The sequence below is a fragment of the Argopecten irradians genome, chromosome 1, assembly GCF_041381155.1.
Source record: "Argopecten irradians isolate NY chromosome 1, Ai_NY, whole genome shotgun sequence".
Lineage (NCBI taxonomy): Eukaryota > Metazoa > Mollusca > Bivalvia > Pectinida > Pectinidae > Argopecten > Argopecten irradians.
The window spans coordinates 64,259,675-64,282,054 of NC_091134.1; the positions used below are offsets into that span (position 1 = coordinate 64,259,675).

The 22,380-nt window shown below is 36.2% G+C and overlaps 2 protein-coding genes across 2 annotated transcripts; one reads left to right on the forward strand and one right to left on the reverse strand.

Moving 5' to 3' along the window:
* Positions 1-21: 21 nt before the first annotated feature.
* LOC138305140 (uncharacterized) lies at positions 22-4,777 on the reverse strand. The gene is given in 2 exon segments (XM_069245547.1): positions 22-880; positions 882-4,777. Coding segments are annotated over 2 exon segments (4,101 nt in total). The 5' UTR covers positions 4,157-4,777; the 3' UTR covers positions 22-54.
* Positions 4,778-7,759: 2,982 nt separating this feature from the next.
* LOC138305154 (104 kDa microneme/rhoptry antigen-like) lies at positions 7,760-21,639 on the forward strand. The gene is made up of 7 exons (XM_069245570.1): positions 7,760-7,887; positions 17,246-17,442; positions 18,341-18,443; positions 18,718-19,202; positions 19,342-19,550; positions 19,840-19,999; positions 21,452-21,639. Coding segments are annotated over exons 1-7 (1,311 nt in total). The 5' UTR covers positions 7,760-7,885; the 3' UTR covers positions 21,607-21,639.
* The last annotated feature ends 741 nt before the right edge of the window (positions 21,640-22,380 follow it).

Sequence of the window (22,380 nt, forward strand, 5' to 3'; positions counted from 1 at the left end):
TTCCTAACCTTATAAAATCGGAGATGACGAAAATGCAGTCACCCCCCCCCTCCCTTATATGATATTTAATTCTATATCTAGTGGTACGGTGCGTATACCGTCGTCAAGCAATTTTCTTTTGATATAGTAACTGCTGAAACCACAGCGTGACTGTTTATATGTAAATATTGTGATTTCTATTATTCTGAAACCTCTGTTTACCGCAGAACGCGGTTCTTTAGAAATCAAAACATCTTTATACATTTGTATAGGATGATGCAATTGTTTTTTATTGATACCTTTGCAGCTAAATTTACTGCTTATTTTCCCATCTTCCCCTATGTTCTCGACGCAGTAGGTTTCAGCACATAACGCTACCATCGATATTCCGCGCATTTCTACTTTAAATAACCCAGGAGTACGACGTGTAAATGCACTAGATTGAGAAGTGGAGATGTCCGGAAACCAATCATTTTTCTTGCTGAGAAAATCTTGCTTTAATTTGGGTCGAATCAATTCTTCTAAATCTGTACCCGACAATGCCATATAATAACTATCGGTGTCCATAGCCATCAATTCGAATTTTGAACGCTCTATGAACCTATCTAGACAGTCGTAATAAAACTCTAACATTCTTAATTTTGCGTATTGTAGGATGAAAAATCCTATTTCGATAGGGATATCCATTGTAATTCGCGACTTAGCGCTTTCTACCTCGTAAAACCCGTTTCCTACCTCTTGCAGCTTTCTGAATTCTTTGCTGTTTACTTTATGAAAAACTTTTTCCTCTCCTCTTATATAACTAATATTTGTATGGCGATCTTTCCGCATAAGCATAGACCTGTATGAAGAATTACCCTTCAATTTAGCGGTTTCTGCGATTATGGCTAAACTAGGATCCGCGTCTAGCATTACTTATATCGTCGGTGAATTTCATGAAACAGCTGTTAGAGCCGAATTCTATCACTAAGTGTACGCGCAAAACAACTAAACCATGTTCCATATACCACTTTAACAACGGGGTAGAGAGTAGGATTTTACAAGCTCGCATTGCGCCGATTAAGAGTGTACGCGGTTTCTCAGAAATTCCCATCGATCGAGCTATCTCCTCCGAATAATCACCTATCACATCGCGAGGTACGCTAGTGTTGCCAAAAATCGGTGACATTTCGCTGAATGTTTCTTTCAAGTGATCCGGAACACGGATATCTACCTCTACTGCGCCGAAAAGCTTTCTGGAGCGAATATGTCCTAGGATCTGATCGGTAGTCATCATTTTATATTTTTCCGTTTCTCTGCTATACGAAGCACAATGTTCGCGTAGTTCGGAGTTTTTTCGCACCATGTCGTCAAATTCGCATTCCCATATTTTGCATACTGTGTAACCTTGCGATTCGATAAAATTCCGTCTTTTTTCTGTTTGTCTAGCACGCTTACGCTGGATCAAGACATTTACATTTTTCCGACAGCCATGTCCGTGATAAAAACATCCGTCAAACTCGTACATGATCTGGGAACGCGCGTTGAACCCGTAAACTCGATTTGGACCGATTCTAAATTCCCTCCCGCGGTACAGATAATGTTGAATGACGCAATTGTTAACATGCGACATCCAGTCTAACCACTTAAATGCTTTCAAGTAGTTATCTCTCCGTTCAAGTAAAAACCCTGTATCTTCACTACGAACTGAATAGTAACCAACAGGCATGGGTTTTGATAGACAGACCAGATATAACGTGTTCGCATCTAGCCCTAAAATTTGTTGACATTTTTCATCGCCGTCTCTGATGTATGTCACATCTTTTTGATGAAACCTCCTAAAGACAATCGCCGGACCACCTACAACGTTGCGTTGTAGAGTCTGATGAATGTGTTTGTCTCTTTCGCCAAACAGTGCAAAATGCGACGTTCCTTTTATTGAGCGAAACAAAAGGTTTCTAGCCACCCCTGAAACAGATAAACACGATTTAAAAACGTCAACATGGTCAGATTTGTAATAATCTAATAAGTGTTGAACCGCGTCTCTGAAGGGGCTTACGTCTAAATTATTATAATACACTAGGTAATCTCTAAATGACGTCATATTTTCCTCGACCCAAATTGCTTCCAAATCTCTATATTTTTCCCTCCCGCTGCTAGGCGGCTGTTTCAGATTCATAACTTTTGTTGCCTCTGTTTGTGAAAGCCCGTCGTCAATTAACGTCTTGTATTGCAATTCCTCTTCCTCCAATACGTTACATTGTTTTAACTCACTGTAAAAGCTTTCGTACGGAGGAAGGGAAGGATAATTCAACTTATCCGGAGTATCGAGAAACTCGTAACAAAAATAACCCTTTCGCATGCCCTGTGGGTTGTAGCCTTTGATAAACTGATCATATGAACTACCAGCGGCAAGGAAATTACTGATGTCGAGAAATCGAAAACAGGCATTTGCAATGCACAAATAATTGTTACATTTCTTCACGACAAAGCTACTTTTATCGCTATCTAAACCGAGTTGCCGCGTTAATCTTGTTTTGATAAGATTGATATCGTATTTACCCGAATTGAACCCTAACACGGGTATCTGTTCTAGATAGAGCGCAAACCTGTCGCGTAATTGCTTCAATGATTTAGATCTTTGATTAATATCCGTCTTTTCATTGTCGCCGTCCGTTTCGTCGTCGTCACTTTCACATAATATTTCTTGGTCTAATACTTCAAAAATATCGCGGAAGTTATCGCGCATTTCCTCGGCCGCGCGGCATTGAATTTCTGTTAGATAGCTTATAAACTTTTCAACCAATAGGTCTGCATCGTTTTCTTCCACTATACAAAACGGCTCCTCGTAACCCGCTACGTTGGACGAAACACTACATGACACGGGAATGTGTTCTTGTTCGTATTTTTCGTTTGAAGACTTTTTCAGCATCGCTTCAAAATCGAAAGTGATAAAGAACGGATAAAACCGGTCGTATTGCTCTACAACATAACCGTAGTTTTCTAGTTCTTCAAAAATATTACAGTCGACTTTGTGATATCCGCCGGGGAAAACTTTCTTACAACTATTATCGCATGTAGCTTCATGGCGCTTCAAGTTACCTGTTGTCTTGTGTAGTTTATCACATGACCTACAACGAAACTTTGAACTGTACGTAGGGAGCGATTTAATGTAGCTCAAATGCTGTCTATATAAGTTCAGATTCACCGTGCGCTGGAAACGCCCGGCAGTCCTAGTGATAAATCGAACCTCACCATTCTCATCCAAACTAAAGACATTTATGTTCATTGAAAACAGTTTCTCTACTTTAGGCAAGTCTGATAGCTGTACTCCTTGGAAACTCTCTGCGCTTTGATTTGTATAGTCCTTAAATAATTGTCTAGTCGTGCGCTCTAATCGTCTGACGTCACGTGTTTTATCGTATGCTAAACAGCGAAACAGACATAGATTATCGTTAAAACTCTTTCCTGATTTGGCGTCATGAGTCAAAGAAATTATGCATTTTTTGTTTTTTATGTACGTCGGTAAAACGACCGATTCCCCTAAAGGATAGCTTGTACGAGTCACACTCCATCTCACATTTGTAACTTTGTACACCGTCCATTTACTAGACGGACGTTGAACAAAAATACTTTGCAACATGTCAGCTTCCCTGATACGGTCGCATAGCCGTTGTAGATCGCGGGCATCGCTTATCAACATGGGAACTTCAAGTAGATTTTGATTGTTGTGTGGGTAAAAATATCTCATGTTACCTGTCGTATCCTTCAATACAAAACCAAACGAGAGATTAACCTTAAACGAGCGGTTCTGCTCCCTGTAGATTATATCTAGCTGTCTGTGTATTTCGTCGTAACTTAAGTCGCTTACAGGAAAGTTATAATAATCCTGTATTCTACCCCGTTGATGTGGCATGTTGATCAGTTTACTATATCTTTTCAAAAGGTCTTGGCATTTATCGTCATCTCCGATCTTGTCGTCGATAACGCGATAATGCGGAGGGCTTTCTCTGTTCGTTCTCTCATTTCCTCTCACTCTCTTTCTACCTCTTTCGTTATGTCTCGAGCGTTTGTGCTGATCAAGTTCAGCCTCAGTTTCAAATTGACTTCCGCATATCTCGCAATGATGCTCCGCATTATCGCGCTGTCTTGACGACCCAGGCTCTATTCTATTTCTATAACTTCCACACTGGGACATACTATCGCTATCCGCAGTTCCTCCCTTTTCTGGTGGGGTATCACCCACTTCCCTTTCTCTCCCGTTCTCATCCCCCCTTTCATTCTTATCTAACTTTATGTAACGAGAGATGATAGAGTGGGAGGGGAAAACGTGGTAGATATAAATATTAATAATACTTGTAACAATGATAATAACTTAAACTATAATTATGAAGCTTAGCTTATGAGGTTACATTAAACCGCTATGTATGGACTGTAATTAATGAGAGAAGATAAATATGTATCAATTTCAACATTTATAAAACAATTCTCGTGTATACGTATAGATTTATCTCTTACCTTTTCATTCTCTTTGTACCCTTCTCTTTCTCTTTTTCTCTTTACACCGCCACCAGTATCATCCCCATCATCATCTTTAGCATCATCGTCATCATGTTTAGCATCATCATCATCATCATCATCATCATGTTCATCATCATCATCAACATCATCATGTTCATCATCATCATCAACATCATCATCTTTAGCATCATCGTCATCATGTTTAGCATCATCATCATCATCATGTTTAGCATCATCATCATTATCGTCATGTTTAGCATCATCAACATCATCATCATCATCCATCAGATTGATCACTTCTGATGTGTCTACCTGAGGTTCCCTTCCTGGTGCCTTAGGAAAACCGAGATATTCATATAATTTATATAATTTAGATTAAAGAATCGTTAGCAGGGTATTTACGGAGATACATGATAACTCGCGATAATTACCTCTCTTTTCTCTCCTTCGTTTACTTCTGGTGATTGCAATATCCCGTACTCTCTTGCTTTTTCCATGCGTTCTCTCCTCTTTGTCTAAGGAAAAGCGATATATATATATATATATATAATTATATAATAGTGAGTAAAGAATCGTTAGCAGGGTGATTACAGAAATGCATGAAGAGTCGGGATAACGTATACTTACCTCTCTTATCGCTATTGCTCTTTGTCTTTTTCTTTCTATTTCGTCCCTCATCTCGTATGCTTTGATCCCCTTTTCAATTTGCGCGAAATCATGATCGTCGGGATCAGATTTCTCCGAATCCCAACGCTCGAAGTGTGGAGATCGCCGTTCCATCCTTTTCTGATCTAGTTTGCTTGCTGTTGTCGGTTTTTAATTCTCATCCTTTTCGCTTCGCTGTGTCTAAAACCGCACCCGATTTCTAATCCTTTCGTTTGATTGGTTGATCATATATATATATATATATATATATATACCCGCGTGCTACTAAACAAGTTTTGTCAGCTATCAAATTCTATATATAACTATCTATGTACACCCCCCCCCTCCTCTAGCACTTGCATTTCCCCACATTTACACACGAACACACCCACACTTGCGCGCTCACACACACACACACACACACACACACACACACACACACACAGCTTTTATTTTATTTATGCTAAAACCGAATTATTTATTCTATCCATCATATCGAGTAATTCTCGCCAAATCTCATTTTCAAGAACGATTTTCCGAGGGAAATCTCCAAGCTTTACGAATTGTGCGATAACTTTCCCGGTTTCTATATAGCGGAATTGTAAGTTCATAAGTCCAGCTAAGTGTTTTGTTTCAATTCGTTTGGGATCCTTACATGCGTGCAATGCTTCCGTTGCGCTTAATACTTCTGTTTTCATTCCGTAAAACACATCCCAGTTTTGTCTAGTCAAACTAACCCCTATCTTGGTTGGAAACATTTTATATCCATCGATAACTATCCATTTACGAATGTCCACTCTTAATGCACCTTCCCAATACTGTACTGAAACATATACATCATCTTTCAAACAAAAACGTAATTTCGGTGTTGTCGACATATTGATGGTAACGTGTATGGTAGCAAAACCACAATGAACCAAATGCTTGTTTTCCCAAACAATCGATTTCGAGTAACACGTTTGAAAATCGCCAACGTAATATTAGTTTAAATTGAAACCTCCTAGTGTGTAATATACATTCTCAAAAAGCTTGATGTGTTCACATACATTGTAGTTAGTATTCCCTTTAGAAACAACAGTAAGACCTTAATGCTGCTGTAGATACATGGACTGGACCTAAGTAGATCATTACAGTTGATTTCCTCGTTGTGAAACCGTCTTTATAAACACGTTTATTATCTTACATAGATCATGGAATCTCCCTTTTATAACACTCGTTTTGTATATTTGGTAAATTCATCACTTATAATCTCAATACCTTTGATACTGTTATCTATCGAATCCCTCCTACTTAACCCGTTTTTAACTAACCTAGCAACGTCCTGTCCTATAATTCATCTCCATTATATAACCGTATCTTCTCAAGACCATTGTTAGAAACAGATCAGTACTATCCGAGTACTATCTGCTTACGTCATCATCTTTCCCTTATATAGAATTCTGTATATCTTATAACCGTGTTCTGTCTATTTTGTAAAATCATCTCGCCCCCCATCGGCTGTCAAGCTATCGCTATACCTACAGAGTGAAAGAAAGAGAAGTAACTCTGATGGGTGAGAATGCTCAAGACCAGATCAGTACTTACGTCATCATCTTTGCCTAACAATTGTCAATACATAGGGGAGCGACGAATATCACAATTTTGAAGGGGTGTTACCGGTATCATAATTTCTAGGGGGTCTTACGGAACTCATACATTACTACTTCCATTTATTCCAACCATTGTCTAATTTGTAAATATGAATGTCACTTTTGCTGACTGTAGTGTATTTTTCTATGCATCCTTAATTAGTTTAGCCAAATACTGATAAATTCTCTTAGTAACATCTTGTGCGATATATGTATTGTTTTAATAATAGAATAATCATATTGTCAACCCTATAATGTAGTATTGGTTGATTAAATAATCCAAAAATGAATGTTTCTTTGTTAAACGCAAATGGGATGAGTAATCTATCTCGTAGGGATTCAAAGCTAATCAAAAATATCTGCACCTCTATACATTCCCATAATATATGTGCTATTGTCTCTACTTAATCCGTTTAAAATGTGTTTTAAATTGACGGCTGTGGCGGCCATCATGGAATTCGGACCGACCTGAAAAATAACATTTGGTCGGGATTATGATATCAGCTAGGGAAGTTCCAGCTCAATCCTATAGGCTAGATGGAATTTGAGAAGAAGTTTAAAATGTGAAAAGTTTACTGACGGGCGAGATGACATAAATACAGATTATGTGAACAACATTATGTATGGTCTTCATAAACAATGATATTATTTATGTTTTTAAACAAGAGGTATAACAACGATACGAATAGTGATGAAAATACTAGAAATCATAACCTTCACGATTTTAATTGTAAGGGGTCTTTTTAGTAAAAAACATACTCTTTATAGGCATGATGGCTGTAAAGGAATGTACTGGTACACGGATAAAGAAACCGTTTCACACTCTAGTATATTGTTTTATCGATATTTAATTAACTCCATGACTGAGTACATGTAGGTCAAAATATATAACTTATTCTCATATCATATATACGCTTGTTTTTATTTAGCGGACTTATTCCTGTGTATATGGAAGATGAAGTAGCTGTAGGTGGTGGTATGAGGGTATTACATCTGATAACAATACAATGTAGGTCAGTTCCCGCGCTTAGTTGTACAGGCCATCTCCCACGCTAGCGTCAGTGGCTTGACCAGTGGTACGTGGAAGAAGTACTAGTGCTACTTACACACTCGCATAGAAGGAGTAACGGGACATGTAAGTGTTCTAACATTTATTAATTATCTTTTTAGTTCTGTAATTTAAATGTATTATCAATATATTTTGAACACAAGCTTATTATTGTATCAACTGAGAGTATAAAGCAAAATACAATCGAAATATAGATCGAAGGATTTAGACATCGGCCAAACGTTGGGTCAGCTAGTTGAACCAACGTTGGTACAACCTTAAAAGATAAAAGTACTTAACTGAGAGTGAAAAATAACTGTTTAGTGTCAGTTTTATAAACAGTCAAAGATATGATACATTGTAAATTGTACGTATATTACGCTTGGATTTTAGTGTCTTAAAATTTATAATTGTCCAGTACTATAAAATCAAAGTACTGAAAGTACTGCTGCGGTAAAACTTCTGGTTGATAGGAGTTGATTCGAGTGTTAAAGATTGATAAGTCAATGGTTATATTATCAGTATAACTGCAAATTGGAAAACGATCCAAAGAAAACAGGACTTAAACTAAGGCTGAAAAACTAATACAAATAATTGTTTTTTATTTGGTCGTAATAATTTATCACATTGATTTATTTTCTCACATTTTGTACAGGTCCAGTTATTCTAAATACACATAATGCATTTCAGTGCAGAACCTTCAATCAAAGAGGAAGTATTTATGTTGTCAAGTTTATATAAAGAAAAGTTTCAGCATTATGGTGACTTGTAATGTCAAATTAAATTGATTTTTTTGTTAAAAACTAAATAGGCATTCTTCAGATATCAAGAAAAAACTTACTGGTTATATTATATAAAATCTCATATACTGTTTAAGCAATACCGTACACGTATTTGACCTTTAATGACTAATATGAATGACATCAAGGATTTCCTTTTTAACAAAAATGTATCTAGCAAGTTTAAGAACACCATACTATCTATAACTACAAAAATTAATGGTTGTCAGACCGTGTAACATATATAACTAACGTATATTGTCATAAAGGATGACTTTCATGCTTCATAACTTCACTAATACTACTTTGGCAACATATCAGGGAGAAAGAGGGGAAAGAGAGGGAAAGAGAGAAAAAAATCTATCAGCTGTTTACCGGTATATGCTTTATCAAGTTTCAAGTACATGAATGTATATATATTAACTATAAAACTAAATAACCTGAGTTAATTAACTAAACGACATGTAAATGGCACGAAGGATATTTTTTGTCAAAACATGTTAATATTTTTTCTCTATGTCTATCAAGTTTGTAGTACATTACAACATATATTCTAACAAACGGTAACGGCACGAGTTACCTAAATGACAGATATTGTCATCAGTGTCCTTTTCTAACTACAATTTGTAAATATCTTCTTATTAAGTATTATGGAAAGTTGTTCAGCAAAATTTGGAGCAAGGATAGGTCCAAAATTCGGATCGCAAATTCACTCAGAAATTTTACTTTGACATGATAATTTACTTTGAAATTTGACTATTGGTTCCAAAACTGTTTTCATAAGGCTTGAACATGATAATTTACTTTGAAATATGAATATTGGTAGAAAAACTGTTCTTATAAGGCTTGGTTCAAGAAAAACATAATTGTAGTATTTGATTTAATGAAGGATAGTGACACGCTTACTTTTTACTGTTTTGATGAATTGATACAAATCTATCAGATTAGTACTAATTTTGTGGAATATCACGGTTTTATTATCTGCTATCAGAGAATACCTGAATTAGGCTGACTCTGAAATATGTCAAATTTGTTTCCCACTTACATAAAATATTTCATATTGATCTGTACAATGTAATGAAAAAATAAAATACTCCTACCGGGAGGAGAAGATGGGAAGACTTAATTAGTTCAGTCGAATCATTTGAAATGGGTTGATATTTCTAAAATTTCCTTTACAGTAACGAAAATTATAAGCTTCAGTGGTTTCAATATATATTATAGCAGATTCACTCAGCAATTTTACTTTGACATGATAATCTACTCTGAAAAAAACATTGTGTTACAAATTATATAAGTACATTTGCCTAGTACAGAATAGTACGTACATGTATTACAATTTCAGTTATATTTTAAACACCTCCGAATTTTTTCATTTAATTTGCATAAACAACCAAACGATAAGATTTCGTTATAAAATGACACTTAATCCTCTAAACAATAGAACAGCCAACTCTAGATCACTGCTTATTGTTTTGATGTGGTCATGATCAATGTATCACACCTTCACGCTTGGCTGCACACTGCTACAGATACGAAGATATGTATATATGGGGTGGTTATCTATCCTTTAATCTTTGAAATATTTTTCTCGAATACCCAGCTCCCTACCGCTCCGAACCACTGTAAATGAAAATGTGTATGAGCAAGGGACGTCAGAAACATTATATAACATGTGTTGAGAATATGTATAACAGTATTTACATTAAAACCTATCTATTAAAACCACCCAGTGGTCTGAGTAAAAGTGGTCTTAATAGCGAGGTGGTCTTAATTCTGAGGTGGACCAGGTTTCTTCTAAGATCATGACGATCAAGAACAGAAACTCTGTATCCTAGCTGACCGGTACATAATATATGTACTGTATTTTTGTTTCAAAATTGAAATTTTATGAAAAATGCAATATACATGTATATATAAATGTATATTATATATATTTTTTTTTTAATTTTTTGTTCAATTTTTTGCATTTAACACATTTACAAATACATGGGACATCAACATAAACTTGACATGACATATACATTACATTTATATAAAAAAAAAAAAAACATAAGAAACATAACATAGCATGCTGAGTATGTACATGTACGTGTGGGGAAAAAACCAGTTTGATATATTTTGGTTAAGATAAATTTGCAAATTATTTTTGATCAATCAGTTTTGTCGGCCATTAGAATCTTAATCATATCATATTTTAATGCATGCGTATCTAATCAAAACCAATAATTTACAAATATTTTTTTAAAGTTTGATAAATTAGGGACATATAATGACTATACCATTTATTTCTAGAGCATAGACATATTTTTTTCATTAAATAAAGTTAATGGTGTGTGCTTATTTAAATCTTAAACTGAATTTCACTGAAGTAATTGTTGACAATCTAAATGAAAATACTTTTTCTAGACATTACTTTCTATTATGTTTTAATTATAATTCAAATACATATCGTTAGTTTAATCAGAGATTTAGATAGTTATTAAATTATCTATGTCTCTGGTTTAATTATCACATAGTATCACCTGAGGTAAATGAGAATCTATATGTTTTAAAATTGGTATTGATCTGTGTAAATTATTATTAATATTTACGTAAATCGATTTTAATTATCCCGCCATGTGCAATGATTGGTCAAATAATAACTTACGATCACAATCGGTAAAGTGTTTGAAAGACTACTGTGCAATAGTCAAGCGTACTTTTAACTAATGCAAAACACCGATAAATAGATGACACATCTATTGAAATGAGATGATTGACGTACGGTACTTCATAAATATCTAAAATAAGATCAATATATCTCATACATTAAAGAATTTTAATTCCATTGGCGTTACACGTATGAGAAAGAACTGCCTAAATCGTTCGATCTCGCCACCAGGGCTATCGAAAGAACGTTGCATTACTTGTGGTTTCGATCACGTCAACTGCCAGTCACAAGTATGCAAATGATGGCGATTAACACTCTCCTAGTACAGGTAGATAATCTGATAATTAGGTCGACGGAAACAAAAGACTGACTGATGTACCTGTGGGTAGTTGTTCACGGGTTGCTGCGTGCGGGAAGGTGAGGCACAGCGAGGTGTGAAGTCACATGTGCCTGTGGTCATAATCAAAGGGTCAATTAGTGTTAATTTAGTGGTCGTTGGGACTATGAAAATTGGTCGTAAAACGGAATAGCGGTGTGATTGTATTTCTGAAGAGAAAAAAAATCGGAACTGAAAATAAGTGGCCGTAATAGTGGAATGTTCGTAATTTAGTGTAAGTTATATGCTATACATGTCTATGTTTGGAATAAACTTTTGGAAAATAAAAATAAAATAAAACAAAAATAAATATAAAGACAAAATAAAAGAATATTTTCAAGCATGGTGAATTAACAACAAAAATAAATATAAAATAAAAAAAAAATTAAAAGTAATCTGCCGACGGTAAGGGTTGAACCCGGGTCGTCCGCATAGAAAGCTCAGGACTTACCACGACACCACTTGTTGCTGTTTGTTTTATGCGAATATCATTAAGGTAATAATGAAATGCAGTTCACTATATTTTTAGGTCACCTGAGACAAAGTCTCAAGTGACCTATTCTAATCGCCTTTTGTCCGTCGTCGTCCGTCGTCCGTCGTGCGTCGTGCGTCGTCCGTCGTGCGTCGTCCGTCGTGCGTCGTATGTCCGTAAACAATTTACGTTTTCGACTTCTTCTCCAAAACTACAGAAGCAATTTCAATGAAATTTTGCACAAACCTTCTAAGGCATGAGGCCAATCAAAATTGTGAATTACATGGTCCCCACCCCCCCAGGGGGCTGTGGGAGGGGCCAAAAGGGGTAAAATTGAGTAAAATTTCAAAAATCTTCTTCTCTACTCACAGATGTGGTAGAATCAAATACTCTTCATAGATAGAAAGGTCTAAATGTCCTTTACAAAAATTGTGAATTATATGACCCTGGGGTCTCTAGTTTCCCCTTGGGGAGGAGTTAAGTTTACTATAGTTTATATTGGGAAAACACATTTTTGAGCATTATTTGGTCATTTGTAATAGGAAATGAGTCAAATGTTGTCAGAATTATCAGTATGAGATGGCCATTTAATCCTATTAACAAATTTTCTATAACTGACCCCCAGGGGCCTTAGGGGCAGGGTCAAAAGGGGTCAAATAGGCTAAAACTTCAAAAATCTTCTTCTGAAATTCTGGAAATGGTAGAATCAAATACTTTTCATAAATAGTAAGGTCTTGAGGTCCTTTACAAAAATTGTGAATTATATGACACTGGGGTCTCACGTTTCCCCCTGGGGAGGGGGTCAAATTTACTATAGGTTATATAGGGAAAACACATTTATGAGCATTTTTTGCTCAATTTTCATTGGAAACGAGTCAAACTTGGTTAGAATTATTAGCCTGAGATAGCATTTTAACATCATATCCATATTGGTCCAGGCTGACCCCCTGGGGCAGAGGGGCGGGGCCAAAAAAGGTCAAACAGGCTAAAACTTCAAAAATATTCTTCTAAAATTCTGGATATGGTAGAATCAATTACACTTAACAAATGAAAAGGTCTTAAAGTTTGTTTTATAAAAATTGTTAATTATATGACCCTGGGGTCTCATGTTTTCCCTTGGGGAGGGGGTCAAGTTTACTATAGTTTATATAGGAAAAACACATTAATGAGCATTTTTTGCTCAATTTTCATAGGAAATGAGTCAAACTTGGTTAGAATTATTAGCCTGAGATAGCATTTTAATATCACATCCACGTTGGTCCTGGCCAACCCCCTGGGGGCAGAGGGGCGGGGCTAAGAAAGGGTCAAATAGGCTAAAACTTCAAAAATCTTCTAAAATTCTGGAAATAGTAGAAACAAAAACAAATAATTATAGATGGAAAGGTCTTCAGGTGTTTTATAAAAATTGTGAATTATATGACCTTGGGGTCTCACGTTACCCCCTGGGGAGGGGGTCAAGTTTACTTTAGTTTATATAGGAAAAACATATTTTTGAACATTATTTGCCCAATTTTCAAAGGAAATTAGTCAAACTTGATTAGAATTATTAGCCTAAGATATAGCATCTTAACATCCATATCCGTCCTCGATGACCCCTTAGGGGACCAGAGGGGCAGGACCAAACAGGGTCAAAATGATTAAAATTTCAAAAAATACCTCTAAGTTCACAGGTTTGATGGAAGCAAATACTCTTTATAGTCTAAAAGTCAAATTTATAAATCACTGACCAACCTCAAGGCCCAGCATATAGTGTTTATATGTCTTTAATTTGTTTCATTATTTGTTTCATTATATATTCTATCTCAGGTGACCGTTAAGGCCCATGGGCCTCTTGTCTTATTTTCTTCGCAATCCATTTAAAATGATATTGATGCTACTGAATAAGTTTACAGAATGATTCTAAACTAGTTTATATTGTATCTGGGTGCAAATTACAACTACATATACCACAAATGTGTGGTTATTCAGTTTATTCTTCACTACACCAGCCGGGGGGGTAAAAAGCTAGTTCCGGAATTGCGATCCCAATACTGGTAAAACCAAGTTTTACCGTAATTAAATATAAGAAATAAGAAGAGTTGTAGAAAACCTATAAAACCGTTATTATAATTCGGGTTAGCTCGACATTAACAACAGTTGATTATCAAAATAGATTAACCAAACATCTAACAAAAACGGTGCCCGGTGCACGTGTGTTGTGTATGTCAATAAATAAGGTTAGCCATAGAGGTCAGTGAACACAAAGGAGCGGTGGTCCAGTGGCGGGAGAACCCTATTGACCTACACACATACATGTAGTACGTACACGTAGATATATTAGATACCGTGACCTTCAAGACGTGCCCTGTAAAAGTTTCAAGTGACACAGGAGGGGATACTGATTTTAGTTAAGTAGATATTTAGATACATGTTCCAACTTGGGGAAATAATACCCCCTCTCTCGTTGCAGTTATATAATAATATAACCATATATCATTATTTATTGTTTAAATATTTATCATATTTTTTTTCTATTAAATATGGCATTATAGACTCACACAAACAACTACGTTTCAAGCTTACCAAAAGCTTTCTATAGCTATTGTCCATCTTCTTGATATTGGTCACTATATATATATATATATATATATATAAGTTGGTCAATGTGGTTCGAAGGCGGTAAATTCCTTTATTGCAAGACATCATGCAACTCTGCACTAGAAATATGCCCTGTTATGTATACTTACAGACCACTCTTTCTATTGGTGGATGTTATTAACACAAATGTGTCTGAAACTTACCTGAGCAGGAAAGATACCTTTGTCGGAATACGTGTAACCTCGTTAACACGAACATGAAAATGTCAAACCTGACGCTATATTTCGTAGGTCCCAACCAAATTTGTTTCCACTAGATAACAATATCCATGTACGCTTAACTCGAAATTCTCTCTCTGTAAATTCGAAGTTGTAAGATGATCCTGCTGATCTCGAGATAACGAGATTTCATTGTGTTAGGATTTTAGTAGATGTAATAGACATTTCTAACCTCGACAGAGACACAGACTCGGAGAACGACTTCGACGGTTTGAGGGGTCATCTCACAATGCATAACATATCTTTGTACCTTTCTCTTACACTATAGTTATATATTCGCGGCGCATTTATAGTATCTACATTTAAAAATTGTAATTTTGCAGCGTCATTAGAAACTATGATAAAACTCAAAGATCCCCCGGAGTACATAACCGTGTACACTTACCTCGGTTGAGATGCATATGAACAAGCCATTTCGTCACATCATACATATGCTGTTAGGGAGGAATGATTATACATATGCAAAAAGATTATGTTAGCTCTGGACGGTATTTCATTTTATCTTTATGATTGGCCAATCCGAGAGGTCGCGGGAACTTGAGCTCTAATGGCAACTTAAATCTAGGTGAAACAAAATGTCTATTCCTTATGTTCAATTCGCACTTCAATTAGATCCAGACATCGTGCGTATATCGTGCGAGAAGCTCAGATGTCGCCTACCCGATCACTTGTGTTTTCTCCGAGCACCCCGGTTTGTTTCCACTCTAAGACCCCTCACGCTCTTTCATCCGGGCCATCCTCAATCAAAAGATTTATGTTAATTGTTTCCAATGGCATTGACTCCATTAACCATTTTTTATACAAATGTAATAAACATATGTGTGCATAATGATAGTATAGCGAGAAAATTGATACTGTTGGTGGAATTAATGCAAACGTCACTCTCTGCAATCGGAACGCTTCATGAAAAGAAAATGGAATCCGATTGAATAGGCTGTTATAGAAGTTGACAATGACTTGATGCAGGAATGACAAAGATTATGAGGAATATGAAGAGATTATTTGTTGGACAAATGTGTGTATTTTTATTTACAGCTACAATATTATAACCATAAGGAATACTTTTTTTTAATTTTGTAGAGATTATTGATAGTGAGACGGTGTTATTGTTATAACATATGGTTAATAACTGAAGCAAAATTAAAACTTTTTTAAGATATAAAATAAAATGCTTAATCAAGGTGATAATAATATTTTATTTGTCATTTAAGCAGTAAGGTGACTGTGGCTGATGCGTATTACAAAAAGAAATAAAAATAAAATAATTAAGAAAAGTAAAAAAAAAAAGATATTAGTGAGGATCGAACCTGAGACCATTACATTTTGTACCTGATGCAGTATCCGTTTGACCAGTATACATTAAATAATTTTATCAACGACAAATTATACAGAGTTGGGATGTCCTCGGCGACGTCCGAGCAAAAATTTTACATACAAATTTTGAGATGATCCCTGAGAACAGTCGAAGTTGGTCTTGGAGTTCGTGTCTGATCGACGTAAGAAATGTCTAATAGGCCAGGGGTGGATATAACGTCAGTGATAATAACCCTCGAAGTATCGAGGGTGACTGACCACCAACTTCGCTATAGCCAAGGGTATTCATTGCGATACTCTGCCTGAAACTGTTTCAGGCAGATAATACCGTTTCAGGTAGATGTAGTATCGTACTGACTACCCTTGGCAAGAGAAATTGACTGACCACCAGACCCTATGTTGTTGATAATAGATTTAAACTGCCTTAACAAAAGTCCACTGCTTAATAATTCGGACTACCAGGACGATTAAAACTGGGGATTGCTTTTTGTCTTTTTGGTTGGTTGATTGGACTTTTAAACATCCTATTAACAGGTCGCAATGTGTCGAGTGAAAGTCTGCACGTATTAGGTGGAGCCCAATTTAGACACTTCAAAAAATTATTGCACAGAAAAAAAAATATAGTAAAGAACATGTCTAGTATTCACATATTTGGTCTGCATTTGATAAAGACATAGAAAGAAGAGTGTTGCTTTCAGGGTCGAGTACTGTACCTCTGTCAGTTAGTGTTTTATGCATAAAAAGGGCAAATAAAACCGAAAAGTTATTACAAATTGAACTATCACTCCATTAATTATAACTGTGACACACAAATCACTCAGGAAATGGCGGTAGGTCGATGGTGGCTTTTCCCTCTTCCCAAATCTGACATGTCCATATGCTGAACAAGTACACGATACACATATTATAATTAATTTCAGCCATTGTTGAGACTATTTGTACACACAAAACATTATATACTAGATGATAATGTAATAGAACATATTTTTACTCTAGGGCCGCATATGTGGTGGTTCGGTTTTTGGACAAAAATCGAGTAGAGGTCGTACCCAAGTGCTGGCTAGTGGGAAGGAAGCTATGTCGATGGCCGTCTTCAAAATACAGCTCGACTAGATTAACCAAAGACATCAAGAAGATGGCGGCCCCTGATGATGACTTCAAGCTGTATGAAATAAAAGTTCTGTATGAGACAGGTATACTGATATAGGACAACTCGTATCTGGGTAATGAGACAGGTATACTGATATAGGACAACTCGTATCTGGGTGATGAGACAGGTATACTGATTTAGGACAACTCGATGAGACAGGTATACTGATATAGGACAACTCGTATCTGGGTGATGAGACAGGTATACTGATATAGGACAACTCGTATCTGGGTGGTTATATGATGGTCATATTAGGTATACTGATATAGGACAACTCGTATCTGGGTGATGAGACAGGTATACTGATATAGGACAACTCGTATCTGGGTAATGAGACAGGTATACTGATATAGGACAACTCGTATCTGGGTGATGAGACAGGTATACTGATATAGGACAACTCGTATCTGGGTGATGAGACAGGTATACTGATATAGGACAACTCGTATCTGGGTGATGAGACAGGTATACTGATATAGGACAACTCGTATCTGGGTGGTTATATGATGGTCATATTAGGTATACTGATATAGGACAACTCGTATCTGGGTGATGAGACAGGTATACTGATATAGGACAACTCGTATCTGGGTGATGAGACAGGTATACTGATATAGGACAACTCGTATCTGGGTGGTTATATGATGGTCATATTCCTTGTCGGACATTTATCATAATCATAACAAAGAGTTGTTTCTCACGAAATAAAACCGAATTTTATCAACTGATTTTACAGGAGATCTGGCATTAATACATCGTATAATAAACGATTTAGCGATACGTGTTACGTACTTTTATTTGTAAAATGGCTTCAATTCAATGATAAAATCAAACAAAAATAATGTATTTATAGAAATTAAGTAAATATCAAAAGTTAAGATTAATATTGATTACATGTGCGTTGGTTAGAACATGATCTACGAAATATATATGTATTACAGTTGTCTACACGAAGGCCAGGGAAAAACGTTACGAGGCAGACGACACGACTGCTTCAGAACCAGATGATGGAGAAATATTACACGAGAGAAAGAGATACAAAAGGTATGTGTTTTATTTTAGTTTCCGATGAAATAATTTCAGGATTTACCGCACAAGTAAATTAATTTAATATAATTGCTTGTAGGCTAAAATGCAGCACTGTCCGTTGCCGCTGTCACAGTAGTATTTCTAATAATTTTCCAAAGTTTTGAGGATGTCGTTCATGCTCAAGAAATGTATGTCCTATTACTGTATTTGGAATTACTAGTAACCGATGCATAGTCGTCTTACATAATTTCACTCAAATAATGAATTAGAATCCATTCTTGTTATGCAGGCCAAGTACCAGGAGCCTGGATTCATCAGATAGTGAACCTGACTCTGCAGTCAAATACAGGAAGACAGACAATCAGCAAAAGCGGTCTAGATCGAAGATGTCGAGGTTACCTACTGATGATGACCAGCCACCATTGCCGAGGTCACCTACTGAGGATGACCAGCCACCATTGCCGAGGTCACCTACTGAGGATGACCAGCCACCATTGCCGAGGTCACCTACTGATGATGACCAGCCACCATTGCCGAGGTCACCTACTGATGATGACCAGCCACCATTGCCGAGGTCACCTACTGAGGATGACCAGCCACCATTGCCGAGGTCACCTACTGATGATGACCAGCCACCATTGCCGAGGTCACCACCCCCTATTTCTCCTTCTACTCCACGTCGTCCTTCAGCATTGCCAGCCTCGTTACCAGCAACACCACCACAGGCCAATACACCACCCAGCTCACCGGGGTCGACAACCCTCTCTAATGCTGGTAGGAATCAATTAATGCAAACAATTTGTATAGTTCTTCACTCACCTTGACACTCGCAAAATCTTAGATAAGATTGACTTATTATTTGCACATCTAAGTAAAAACGTAAGCTTAATTAAGTGTTTTGTACATTTTCCAGATATGCAGGAGTTGATTTTGACACTTTTAGAACAAATGAGGGATGATCTTGTAAGAATAAATAAACAAATTCAGCGGCAACAAAAGGACGATATGATGGACGAAATTGAGCTGGATAAGCTGGTAAAAGAACTCTTTCCAATCAAAAGTTTCCAAAGCATGGATGATGTAGAATTAAAACTGGAGGACGAGGAGTGTTTTAGACGCCTGGTAAGAACTTCTAGTGGAACTCTATTAAAACAGTTAGGACTGCTTGTGGTAAGAACATCTAGTTGAACTCTTATTTAAACAATATGACCTGCAAATGTAATATTATAGAACCTTACTAAAGTAAATGCGTGTTTATTTGAGAATTTGTGATATTGTATGGGCGAAGTATCGGGCGGGTTATGTGATGGATGAAAAACTTTATATTTATAAGGTAAACATATCTTAAAAATTACTGATTTATTGAAATGAGGAACTTCAATTGATATGAAGTGTCGTTATTTTGTTACAGTTGAGACGCCTGTCGTTGATAGGAGGGACATCAGTACGAGACGCCGTACGACGACTGATGAAACTGGTGATCTCAAACGACGTGGCACAACACTGTAACTGGATCGGGAAGGGTGGGAAAACACCATTCTCTACTCTCAAGTTGAGGATACTTATCATAAGTAAGATGATAATGAGACATTTACGCTCAGAATTCTATAAAAATACAACATTTGTAATTATACATCTTCTTGTAACAAATTGATATTCTCAGTATTGCCAACCTCTGACGAGGTCAAATCGGGTGATCACCTATGAAAAAACGGGTGAAAGGGTCAAAACAAGGGTCATATGCGAAACAACATTTTAGTGTAATTTTTAACACTTTTTCAAAGCCTTAAATATGCATATATTTATTATTTTCATTTTGTTATTCAATAATATTTATGATGATTTTTTTGTAATAACATAATTAATATCTGATAATTAATAAAAATATTGTATCAAAAAATCTTTTAAAATAATATTTGATAAAATCCGGATTTTTTGTTCTACACGTGTCCGGTTTCATTATTATCTTTGACTAAACAAAATGGCGGCCATTATGATTGGCTTGCCTGCCTACTGCAACAGGACATCGCCCACGTTTACTATGTTTTACATGTATTCATGTGAGTAAATCTTTGTCTGAAATCACAAGTGTTTGTGCTTTTGAAGAATTTTGAAGAGATTAGATCTGATTTTGAACAGTATTAATTAATATTGGCCCTGTCTAATTTTCCTAGCTGGCTCTGGCTAAAAACGATCAAAGACATCGTGATGCATGACTGAATAATTCAATGTTGCTTGTTACGAGCATTTCCATTGGCTTAAAAATTTACTTTATCAGCCCATAAAGGAAAAAATGGCGTCGCCGTTTGTAACGTCGCTTTTGATTGGCTGAGATGACGGCGTAATAATTTCATAGACAAAAGAGTCCCAAAATGAATTTTAAATGTTGAAGAGATTATCTTTGGTAAATTGAATTATAAGGATTAATTTGAATAGATTTTTTATGTTATGGAGATATAACACAAAAATCTGAGTGTACTCTCATCATAAACCGCTTCGCGGTTTATTTAGAGTACACTCAGATTTTTGTGTTATATCTCCATAACATAAAAAATCTATTCAAGTTAATCCTTAAATAGAATAATTGCTACAATTTCACACCTTTATTAAAGTTTGTTTATGCAAGGGCCTGATATGAGTCTTAAGCCCTGATATATAATTAAAATTGCGCTAATGGCTATATCTGACATACTTTTTGTGAGCTTTTTGACACTTTGGTCCCAGTGCTGAAAATCGGGTTATTTGGTGACCCGCCGGGTCAATCGGGTTAGGCATTCTAAAATGTCTAAAAAACGGGTCAACCCGGAAAAATCGGGTGAGTTGGCAATACTGTATTCTAAATGAAAATTTAGTTTTTGCAATATGCATATGCATTGCAAAAATACGTTACGCCACATGAAAGCATTGATTATCCTCCAATGGCTTAAAACAAGACATTTCCTGGAAATATATTTAAAAAAGAAGATTTTTTTCCAAAAATCATATGTGTTCCTGTACAGTACATATTCATTGCTGTTTTACAGGGGCGGTGAGGAGGAACGTTTCGTTTGAAAATGCAACTGACGACGAGATAGAGAACGTCATTAAAGATTGGCTAAAGACGGCCACAGACAGAGAAGGAGGCAGGAGGCATAGGGAAAACCAGAAATCCAAAAAAATGTCATCGAAATCAAAATAACGCGAAATCTTCTAATAAAGTGAATACAGTGTACTCTGTTTAGTAGTTTTCAATCATACATCCATTAAAAGCAGTTGGGCCAACATTCAGACTGACTACTCACATACGTCAAATGTAGAGCAAGCATGTGGGTGACACATTGGCCCAGCATTCTAATAGGCTATTGCCAACACTTAGATTGAGCTGTAAATCATCTTATTTGCCCGTGAGTATTAATTTAGCAGCTTAGAAGCAATCACAAAAAATATCGCGGCGAAAAAGAATCAGTAGAACCAATTAAGTACCCTAAATCGTGAAACCAAACCACCACCAAAATAGTTAGGCATGGAAATTACGCTACCGCAAAAATAAGGGTTTTCAGACTTATAGAGAGCCAACTAAACATAGAGCCAGTATTTAGAGTGACTATAACTGAATAGGACCAATGTTGGGCCGTAACAGCATACAAATACAATGTAGAACGACAGCGCAACAGGTTCAATCAAACGCAATTGGCCAATTCCATGGTGATAATGAGATGTTAGCTGAAAAAAAACTTGTTTATTGCATTGACTGATGATCATGAAGATAGCTGAGCTCATGAAACTGGAGTGAACTTTAGTGCATCATATAGTTACGGCCTAAAGAGTCCATACGGTGATAGGACTGGAGCATCAAAGGACAAGACATTATCAACAGAAATTACTTGACCATTCCAATAATACACGTGCGTCAGCCATCTTGTTTACTCAATTACTCTCATGAATTATTTTCTTGAATGTTTTGTCTGATTGT